The 11,945-nt window shown below is 41.5% G+C and overlaps 1 protein-coding gene across 1 annotated transcript; it reads left to right on the top strand.

Annotated features, from left to right (window-relative positions):
- Positions 1-8,946: 8,946 nt before the first annotated feature.
- On the top strand, positions 8,947-9,681 carry LOC310871449 (transcription factor Sox-14-like; the record flags this gene model as incomplete). Its single annotated transcript, XM_083782980.1, has 1 exon — positions 8,947-9,681. The coding sequence occupies one exon, from the start codon at positions 8,947-8,949 to the stop codon at positions 9,679-9,681; it is 735 nt and encodes a 244-aa protein (XP_083639106.1).
- Between the last annotated feature and the right edge of the window lie 2,264 nt (positions 9,682-11,945).

An 11,945-nucleotide genomic window follows, 5' to 3' on the forward strand; every position in this document is an offset into this window, starting at 1 on the left:
TATCCACCTGCCTTCACATGATTCAACTCATAATCTCCCGCAATTGGTTCAGGAGGAGCGTCTAGAAGACTTTTAGCCTGTCTGTCCTTTCCCAGCAGGGGCTTATCTAAAGCACGCTGTTGTTAACTGTATCTCTGGTTCCTTCTCTCCTGTCTAGCCCGGGACAGCCACTGCGCTACTTACCACGAGTCCAGCCAATCTCTCAGTAAGTACCAATCTCTCCTCCTTTTCTGTCACTGCTAGCGTATCATCTCCACGGGAGGAACACTGTTTTCATTATACCGTAAGCCTCTTAGTGGCGCCATGCACTGTCATTTTTAGAGGGACCTCGTATTATGAACTGTACCAATATGACACATAGTTGAAGTGCCTCTCCTACATGCCTGCTCTCTTAACATGGCACGAGGATCACAGTTCTGCTATGAATAAGAATGGAAGAGCAATGATAATTCCCGGCTTTTTAAAGGGCCACTGGGATGTAATCCCTTACTTCAGAGAGGAGCAAGCAAGGCAAAGCGAGAAAGCTAGGTGTGTTTAGAACATTATTCATGTATTATCTTACAATTTGCTGTAGGCTATTATATTTTGGTTAGTGCCGCTGAGGTCAAGAGAGTATCTTTTCCCACAGAGGCTGGGCCAATTCTGTCAGTATTACTTTGGCGCAGGCACAAAACACAGTTCATTATAAGTAACGTGCCAACCTAAAAATAAATAAAGAGTGAAAGAGAGAGGTCTACCGAAATTATCTTCATCACTTTCCAACAATGTGACATCTTATAGTCATCCTTAGCATTCTACCCCTACCAAAATAGGCTAAACCTTTTCCCTTTTCTTGTCTTTTACCTCTCTCCCTCCCTTTCCCCCTACATCATTCTCTCCTTCCTCCTCTCTCTCTTCCTTTCTCTCACTCTTGAGAACGCACACACACAGACACCTTTCCTCTAAGCCTTTGCATCAAGGCATGCAGCGCTTAATCAGCCAAAAAGACATGGTTTATTATCCTTGCGATTAAAACCTGGACACTGGACACTTTCCCAAAGATGACTCGTTTGCATATAGTAACAGCCAAACCTTTTAATCAAGTTGTCGTCTTAAAACGTAAACGTATTAATGGCCTTTCCTCGTCATCTGCCTGAATCAGAGCAAATCATCCTCCACTGATCATCTTGGATTAAAGAGTGTTTTATTCTCTGGTCCATAAATATTGGCATAATTATGAACCGCTAGCAGACTAATCTAATGAGCTAAATAATCCCACGAAAGATGACCAATGTTCTATTCCTTCTCAATGTTATAGACATGACTGTGAAAGTGCATCGCTTGACTGTCTCCCAGATAATTATCCCAATTCCAGTCAGTGGGATTGGAATTGATAAACAGGCCAGTGAATGACGTCTTATGATGAATGATGTCTTATGATCTGTCTTCATAATAATTATGTTGTGCAATTCACAATTTACAGTGTGAATGTTGTGTACGTACGGTATTGTTGTGTACGGTATTCTGTGCCCTTGTTGATCACCACATAATTACAATAATTCTGACCATGTGAGCCACGGTCAACTTTGCTCTGTCAGACTCGGCCTGACCATGTGTTTTTGAGGGGTGCCAACCCATTGACATTAAGCACCACCCATTGACATTAAGTGAGCCAGTGTTTATGTCTGTATGTATGTATGTATGAGTTTTTATTGACCCCTGCAGCTGATTGCTTTTTAGAGAGCACGACCTATTGACCCTGCTCGTCAAGTCAAGTTGTAAACCACCCGAACACGAATAATAGCACCGTCGACCCATAGCTAAATTAGAGCGACGGACAAACAAAGTCAAAGATAGTAGAGAGATGGAAAACACACCAGCATCACGACAAGAAAATTTAAGAACTACAGACTGGCGTTGTACTTATACGTCAAACTCGTAAGCTGGAAAATGGCACCCAAAGTGGGTGGAGTTAACCCCTGAATCTTACCTGACGCGTCGCTATGCCTGTCCCTAATACTGCTTCAAGCAAATATTCCATGAAGATGGGGGGAGGGGTGATAGTGTGCAAAGGAATAAAAAAAGGCTTATATCTAAGCTTAGCATGTCCCTCTCCTCCTCCTCCTCCTCCTCCACCCTTTAACCAGTCTGCCATTTAAAGTAAGCAGTGGCCTGCTTAGTTGGCACCTTTCACTTTTCAAGTAGCTCTTAATTTACTGCAGGACATTTTAAATCTCCAGCCTGTATGGCACTGAGTCGCTGACAAATGCCTGGTTGCAAATGTATCTCATTGACTGCTGACTCTGTGGTATTACAAGCTGACTGATAGAGCCAGCCACCGTAATATTATGGCCCTCAGGTTTATCCTCAGATGTTGGAAGCTGTGTATTAATTTATCCAAGATGGGGCCTTATGAGAGTGTACCAGTCCAGCAGGCATGGATGAGTAGATGTCTCGCTCTCCTTCTTGCTCCCTCTAACTTCCCTCTCTCTCTCTCTCTCTCTCTCTCTCTCTCTCTCTCTCTCTCTCTCTCTCTCTCTCTCTCTCTCTCTGTGTGTGTGTGTGTGTGTGTGTGTGTGTGTGTGTGTGTGTGTGTGTGTGTGTGTGTGTGTGTGTGTGTGTGTGTGTGTGTGTGTGTGTGTGTGTGTGTGTGTGTGTGTGTGTGTGTGCACGCATGTGCTTGTGTGTGTCTCTCTCTCTCTCTCTCTCTCTCTCTCTCTCTCTCTCTCTCTCTCTCTCTCGCTCCTCAGGATTTAAACTATCAGCCTACAGAGCCAAAGCATATTCCACCATAAATGTGTCAGGGGAAAGCTATTAAAACCGCTTTACTTTTCCTAAGTATCATGAGAATAAGCACAAGATTGAGAGAATCCCCCTTGGAGCTTGGAAAATCTGTTGGATTTTCCCCCTGAAATGTTTCCTAATGGACCGCTCAGAAGTGTCACAAACTCTTGTTGCACTTGAAAGGTTTTCTTTTTTTTCCTCCAAGGAGTTTTGCACTGCTGAGGATTTTGAATAGGCTACTGTATTTATGTGGAGCTGAAATGACAAAATATGAAGTACTGTACTGTATGTGTGCTTCTGAACTTTTCATACTCAAGATAGGACATTTCTATTGAATGGCTAAATGGACTACCAACACATTCACCAGAACACAACAATAAAGCTCAACTGCGAGATTTTCTTTTTTTTCTCTCTTCAACTGTGACTTTAACATTCTGGGGTGTAGTACAATTGACTATTCAGGAAAAAGGCACTGGCAAGGTCCCTGGTCTATATAGAAGGTCCTTCTTAAAGCACACTTCTCTTGGTTTATCAGAAATTTAGTTTATTACAAGGTGCACCAAATCACAACAAATTCATTTTTCAACCGATAGATGAACCAACCTTTACCATGTGGCTTTAGATAAGAGTAGGTTTTATTGAAAACAGTGGCAGATGAGCAGTAGGCCAGAACGGGCTGTCCTTTCATCAAGTCTGCCTTGCACTAGCCTTATCTGTGTCTTTGAGGAAGGTCTGGGAGTTTGTATTTGCTTGTCAATAATTCATTTTCTCCCTATCCCCTGCTGTCTGCTGGGATGTGGATAATCCAACAGCACAGAACGGAGATAACACGAGAAGAATTCACGCTCTCATCACTGGTATACATCATACAAATATGACTGATCTGACAGGCATCCAGCAAAGGCCTATGTGACATGCACAAGACATTGAATACATGCAGGCTAAACACACAGCATTTACATACACATCGTAAATGTGTAGCCCTAGATAAACATTATTAGTTATTTAAATTATTATTATTATAAAATTATATCCCACGATTTTGAAACCCATTTCTTTCAGTGTCAATTATCTAATCATGTAATCCTGGGCGCTACACTTCCTCTGGGGGGGGGGGGGGGCAGTGGACTGACCTCATGCTTCCTTCTATGCATGAGGAGTCAAAGCTGCTTCTTTTCACCTGGCCAGGGGGAGGTAGTTTAGAGACCAGGATTACTGCATGTTTTTTGTGAGGCTACCTACCCTGGGGGACACGGGGAGAACATGTAAACTCCACACAGAAAGGCCCTTTCGCCAACCCCGCCTCGGGTATGGGCACTGATGACACGGAGGAGAGAACACGCCCCCAGCACCCACAGCGTCCCCAGCGGGAATCGAACCTAGGACCTTCTAGCTGTGAGGCGACAGCAATTTAAATTATTACTTGCGCAAGCAGAGCGCGCAAGTAATGTTTTCGCCTGGTCTCTTCCGCCGTGACAGCTGTCCCGCCATTCGATGTTTATGCAGAAAAACATCAAATCTGTGACCAAATGACCACAAATGACCATATTTCTTACGTCATCATTTAGAGCAACTACAACTACACACTTTATACAGTATAGAGTATAGAGTATATATGTATACGTATATAGTATATGCCTATATACTATACTATATATATTTCTTACGTCATCATTTAGAGCTAGTCATACATATACTATATACATAATCAGTAAAAATAAAATAGCAAATTGTGCCTGATCTGCTGGGACCAGAGTACGTGGTGTGTATATGTATGACTAGCTCTTAATGATGACGTAAGAAATATGGTCATTTGTGGTCGTTTGGTCCCAGCAAACCAGGCACAGATTTGCTGTTTTCTTGCATAAACATCAAATGGCGGGACAGCTGTCACAGTTTTTGGCGCAAAGTAACCACAGTATACCGTTAATGAACTTACAACTACACACTCTATATAGTATATATGTATATGTATATAGTATATGCCTATATACTATATATATACTATATACTATATACTATATACTATATATATACTATATATAGTATATGCCTATATAGTATATGCCTGCTTTGCTGGGACCAAACGACCACAAATGACCATATCTCTTACGTCATCATTTAGAGCTAGTCATACGTATACTATATACATAATCAGTAAAAAATAAAATAGCAAGTTGTGCCTGATCTGCTGGGACCAAAGTACGTGGTGTGTATATGTATGACTAGCTCTTCACCCAAACTTATATAGATAGAAACTTGAATCATACTTAGGTGTTTATACTATACTAGGTGTTTATATGCATAAAGTAGGTAGGTAGCAAATAGTTACATCTAAAAATTATACATTTCAAACGTTCCTTCACAGAGATACTGAGATTTGACAGTTTACAGCGGTCGAAAGGACTTGCACGCTCTGCTTGCGCACTAGTTGGCCATGTATGGCCTACTAGTGTGCAACAAGCAAGTATGCACTCGACAGAGTGCAGTTCTAGTTATTAATATTTTTAACAGGTTGAGAAAATAAATCAATTCCATTGTTGAATGGATGCTGGACATTTCATGTACAGTAGATGTACAACAGAAGCTATACACAGATACTTTATCCATTCAATTTATTTTTCCGGTTCCTGGCAGTGAAGCTGCAGGTACCTATTGTTTTTGTTTTCAGTATTATTATTTTTTCCTAAAGTACAATCCCCCCTCCCCTCAATTCACAAGACATGATCCATGATCATACTCATTTCCCAGTCAGCTCCAAGTATGTGGGGTAAGCTAAGTTAAAAATATATATTTTACAAATTCCACCCACTACTCAGGAAACCTCATGTGCAAAACTGTTACTTTTCCGGATTCAAGTTGGAAATAATTATACAAATGATACAAATTGTGTGTTTTTCTCACTAGAAATCCCTGTGCCAATTATCTTGAAAACAGTCAGGATTCTCTACAAAAGAGTAAGAGTAATTTTGATGCGTCAATCTATTTCAATTATACACGCCAAAACATTTGTATCATTGCAGCAAATGTAGTCATGTGGAAAAACGGATTCACGTTCATAAGCTACTGTACACCATTTTCTACACCAAGATGTGTAGTTTTGCTTCCTGCTTAGCATCCAAATCTGCCTCTGAATCTGCCTGGACCCCACTCATTGCTGCATGTGGTTATATATTGTTATAGACTTTTGTATTTTCATCTAAAATGTGAAAAATGAAATACAAAAATATCAACCACCAATCATTACATTTGTTTTACAAATACAAACACGGACAACAACGTTGTATAACTTCAAATTACACCATCGTTGTCGCATGAAAACATCTGGATGTGTGCAATATGTGTAAGGCTTATACGTATTAATTTACTCAATGAGGTGAATAGGTATTAAAAACTGCCAGGGCATTTTGTTCACCACATGGAGTTCAGCTGACAGGCTTCTTGTCTTTTGTGTCAGGAGTTGGCATGCTCCCTGGCCTGGGCTCCCAACCCGTCCCTTTCTCTTCCGTGTCATCTTTCGTTTCCTTTTCACCCCCAGGTCTTTCTGTACCTGTCAATTTCTTTCTCCAGCGTGACTCCTTAATCCACCTGAGTGCATGGAGGACAGTTTTGACATAAGAAGAAAAGATAGACTCCCGAGGAGAGGACCAGTATCTTTAGAGCCTGAGGGGATAACCGGATTATGACCACCATTTTGTGCTGCTGGCAGTTTTTCTTATTACCCATTTTTTCACCCCTTCATCTTTCCACCCCGCCTTTACCACAGAACAAAGTCACACCAAACAACTAATACACAAACACTCTATAGAACACTTTTGCCTTCATTTTCTTTTTCCTCTCATAACTTAAACGCCTGGAGGGCTTTGCGGCAGGATTAGAACAAACTTGACTGGAGGGAGATAAATATACGGATTAACGGATATCTAGCACTAGCAGTTACAAGAGTAAGAGTAAGCCTACATTTTAATCACATCATTTGTTTATACTTCTCCTTTATGTAAGGCACCTTGTTCATTTTGACCCTTCGGTGTCATTCTTGTCAGTAGTAAAAAAAAAGTCGCAGAGATATTTGGCCAAAGTAATCAGTGTCTCTGTGTGGTGGTAGGAGCCTCCTGGGTCTGGGGCCTAAGCCTACAGCAGCGTAGATAACAACACAGCTATAGGGGGAGAGAGAGAGAGAGAGAGAGAGATCAACCCGACAGGCCCCCGCTGTCAATCACCTTATCCTCCCAACTCGTCTACCTCCAAAGCATCCCAGCTTGATGCCCAAAAGATGCTATGTGGAAGAAATGCCTTTTCATATCTGCCACTGCTGCGGTGCACACTACCTGATCTTTTATGTCCATTTATTTGGCCTTTAAAGAGGCTTGCTGGGCCATTTATTGGGAGAATTCAACAAAATGAATGCGTCCTCCTCTCCTGGTATCCTCACATCTGGACCAGCTCCATCACTACCACTAAAATCACCACCACCAGTTTTGATTAAGCACTATATTGGCTTATCTGCAAAATAAAAGAAAGAAAAAAAACCGCATGACACATTTGTCATGGAAATAGTCCCTTTAGCATTGCGGTTGCACGGAAGCTTCCATTTGATATAACACAACTGCACCTAAAGAAGGAATTATTCTCAGCCTGACAAAATTATCTGTTATTCCATAGCAATCAATCCCCCAAATAATTGTATGTACAAATACTGGTGTCTTTAAGACAAGTAGGCCAATGCACAGCACACATCTTCGTTCTAGAAACAGTGTTGCTTTGTGGCAATGCCTTTCAGACATCTCTATCAATGTCATTTCAATAACAGCGAAGATAGCTAAAGTATACAAAAGTGTATTTGATCTGATAAGAAATAGTAATTACGAGCAGCGCAACAATCAATGCAGTCACCGAGGACCAGTGAATTATGTGTATGATTAGTATTGATTACGAAGGCTATGAAGTGGTGGAGAGGAGACAGGCAAGAAATTCGTCCACATATTAAGTAAATTGCTCCTTGGTCTGGCAAATACTTTCTGAGTCCTTCTCTTTAACCTGACAACTTTGAGGCCATTATTGGTAGAGTAAAACCTTTGCATTATTATTATTAGCCGATCACTATGATGATAGCAACTTGCTGTCAGCACAATATTGCATTATTCATGGTATTCATGATCCATTTAATATTTTAAGGGTGTTTGCATGCTGCAAATCAATCACAACGTATATGTGGAAAAATAGCTTGAGCATACATGAGTGTTTTTACATGCCAAAGTCACTAATATTTGGATGTTGATTGGGTGTGATTGAAGTGTTAATAATCATTCATTGTTGTTGTTAAGAGAAAATCTAATAAAATAATAAGTAAGTAGATATATCATGCTCAGAAAGCATGAGTGCAGAGGGCAGCCTGCAATGGACTGTGAGCTGCAAATAGAATCCTATAGCACCACAATATATGTAGCCCAGTCCAGTCATCTACTCATTCTACTGGAAACACTAAAGTTTAGACTATAGAACCTCGCAGTTCTATTCACAGATTCACTCAGTGACATCCACAATTCATCAATTAAATTAGTGCCTAGTCATTTCAGCACCAAGGACAGCGACCTCACAAAGTGGTTGTCAGCAGAATTATAATATTAAAGAGCTTGTTTGTGTTCTGTGTTTGAATATCATGCTTGATTCCATTTGCCCCCATAGAATTTGGCAGAAACGAATTATGGGTGAGCAGGAGAAAAAAAAGAGAAGGGCATCCCTCAAAATTGTTGCACAGTATACTTTTGTTAACGGATTACAGTAGTCTCGCTTGCTCCCATTGGCTTGGCGCGACGTGACAGCTCTGTGGTGATGTCTGGACATACCCAGCACCGTCCATCCATAACAAGCAGTGCAACCAACCATAGATCTCTAAGACCAACTTGGTTTTATTTGACTACATTGATGATGCGCCTTCACTTTACACTTTCTTAGTTTTCTTTTCCAAATGCTTCAACTTTGCCCCTGGAAATATATAGGGGTTTCAAGTTTTGCTAAAATTAACATAGCTTATTTTTCTTTACTTTGACATTCTTAGAACCATCACCGTCCACCCGTGCTTTTTATGCGTTTACCGGGACGTATGCATTTTTGGAGAGCTGAAGGCTATTATAAAATCTATACTACTTGATTTGATAAAATTGTGTTCAGTCCGTTTTCGAAATGGCAAAACCTTTAGATCACATCAAGAGACCCATGAATGCTTTCATGGTGTGGTCCAGAGGCCAAAGGCGGAAGATGGCCCAAGAAAACCCAAAGATGCACAACTCTGAAATCAGCAAGAGACTCGGCGCAGAGTGGAAGTTGCTTTCCGATTCCGAGAAACGTCCGTACATCGACGAGGCCAAGAGACTGCGAGCACAGCACATGAAAGAGCACCCCGACTACAAGTACCGACCCCGGCGCAAGCCCAAGAGTTTGTTACGGAGGGACCGGTTCGTGTTCCCCATGCCTTTCCTCGGGGAAGCGGCGGAGCACTTGAAGGGATTTTCTACGGATTTTCTGGCCCCCCATGGGGACAAATCCAGAGCTCTACTTTCACCGACTCCGTCGTCCCACTACTCGTTCCTGGACGCGGCAGCAGCAGCGGGACAATTCGGCACCGGAGCTGTTCAGCGGATTTCGGACTCTCTTTCGCACTCTCTTCCTGCGACCGGCGCGACGTTGCCCTACGCGCACTCTCTGGGATATCAGACTGGAGCGTTTGCGAGTTTGGGTCACCACCACCACACGCACGCGCACCCGTCGTCCACCGGCCCATACGTGGTGCCGTGCAGCTGCAACGCCTGGTCTGCAACGAGGCTGCAGCCTCCTCAGGTAGCTTACATCCTCTTCCCAGGTGGGATGACCAACAAGACTGGAATAGACTCGTACACTTCACCGAATTCAAGTGTGTGACCCAGACGCAGTACAGATGTATTTAGTAGAAACACGTATTACGTTTGGGCACACGGCATTTGGAAGGGGAAAAAGTAGGCTAACTTGAAAAAGGGGTCTGTAGGGAAGTTGTATCATACTTGTGAGAGAGACAGTTTGAGTGCAAGGGGGCTTGTGCCCAAAGTCCATATAGTAAAATATGAAATGTTATGTAGGCTATTTTCTGTAAAATATACTGCACATTAAAAACGTGTTTTGGTTCTATATGGATTGTTATTCTCTCACTATTTCACCTTTGAATACAAAATCTATTATGCCTATAGCTACTATATAGCCTAAGAATCTGAGTCAATAATTAATTATAATATTTCCATAAATGAGTGATAATCAATCATCAATCTGTTGCTAATTGGCAGACCAAATGCCAATAGCTCTGTCTTTTTATAACAGCCAATATAATAGGAGGGTATAGAGGCTATACAGGGAACCCAAACATGTACCCTGAAAGTGTAATCAGCTTGCATGTGAATCTTCACATTGCAAGTTGTAAGTCACATTTGTAATGTGACAAAGCATGTTTATTTTCAGCTCAAATGAAGGGCTCTCTTGTTCTCTCTGCCTTAAAATGAATAAGGTATACAATAATGCCGAACTCTTTACGCAGTTTTCCTTAAAGAAAGTGTGTGTGTGTGTGTGTGTGTGTGTGTGTGTGTGTGTGTGTGTGTGTGTGTGTGTGTGTGTGTGTGTGTGTGTGTGTGTGTGTGTACAGTACGTACAGGGTTGGCATGAGGTGTATAAGTATATGTATCAATCATCCAATAGGCTATATATGCCAGCTTTTAAACAAAAACATCACTGTATTCATGGAGACTGAATTGTCCAACACTGATCCAGTATATACAAATTTAGGAAGTTTGTCTTTTCATCCCAACTTCCCCATTAGCTTGATTTAGATTCCTATTTACAAGAAGATTACGACAAAATCAATGTAATTATAAGTCTACAGAAAGGAACTTATAGTTGCCATGCATTTGGGTTTAAAAAAAAGTTTAGCATTTTCACGCTTTGTTGTATACCTCTTTATAATGCATTGTGTTTGTGCGTTGATAAATACACCTGTTTGTGACTGGGAGGTATAGGGAAAGAGAGAGAAACCAGTGATAAGAGAAGAATAGCAACTTCTCTCCTTACCAACTGTTGACAGAATGATAAGCTGGTTTGAATCATGTAGATTAAATAATGCAACCAACTGTCGCTGTGATAGTAAGCGGCAATGAGTCACTGACTCAACCATGTCACAGTTTCGGTGTACTGTACTGTACTGTACACTGTAATGTCTGAATAGTTTTTATAGCTATTTATGAAAGTCACACAAGAGTGTTAGCCTAATTTAACTCGGAATATGCAAATGTATCAATTTGGTTACATTTGTATACTCTCAGAGTTACAAATGGATAAATTATCATTGGGGATTTTACGGTTTCTGAAGCATTGGTGGTTACATGCTCAAAAAATTACAGAACCCTTTTCACCTGTGTGTAAGTTTAGTCTATAGGATTTGCTCTGAGAGTCTAGCACTTTGAGATGTCCTTGATGTGTCTAGCTAGTATTCTATCTGCATATCCATATTGACCTTGTTATACCTCATACTACCGTATCCTTGTCTCCTGACAACATATATGATGCACACTCATCAAGTCTCTCTGTGTAGCTGCTGACTATTATGTATATTGGCACACAGCAAAATCATCAATGTTGATTTAATTCTGAGAGTGGAAAGAAATGTGCACTCTCAAAGTTAAAGTATTCTCTGCGTGTCACCATGCAGCAACTCTCGGTTTAGCCCTGTGGAGTCTGTGATTCAGTCCCCTTTTTATTTGCACTGGTTCTCGACGGTTTAGTTTTGAAGTAAAGTACCAGGTGTGCCAGTCACCACTGTGTCCACACCTTTCACTGCAACCTGCCCATAGTAGCGTGCATGTGAGCATGTTGTGTGCACGGTACACTAGGTGGCCCAGCCCATGGCTATGATGCCATATTGTCCACGGGGTGAAACAGCAGTCCACACCCAGTAACACCATCGATGCTCCACACGCCACTTCACTCCAGTTCCTTTCTTTGCCCGCACACTTCCTCCTCCTTGGTGCTTTGATTCATCCTGCTCACTAACAGACGAAACTTTGGTCCCTTGGTTATTTTAAAACGAGCACAGCCCATTGGCAAAGGAACACATCCACACAACCCCATTCACACTTGCAAAACACCCTGACAAGGTTGTTGAAGAC

This window comes from Protomyctophum parallelum (genome assembly GCF_964188405.1).
Source record: "Protomyctophum parallelum genome assembly, chromosome: 14".
Taxonomy (NCBI): domain Eukaryota; kingdom Metazoa; phylum Chordata; class Actinopteri; order Myctophiformes; family Myctophidae; genus Protomyctophum; species Protomyctophum parallelum.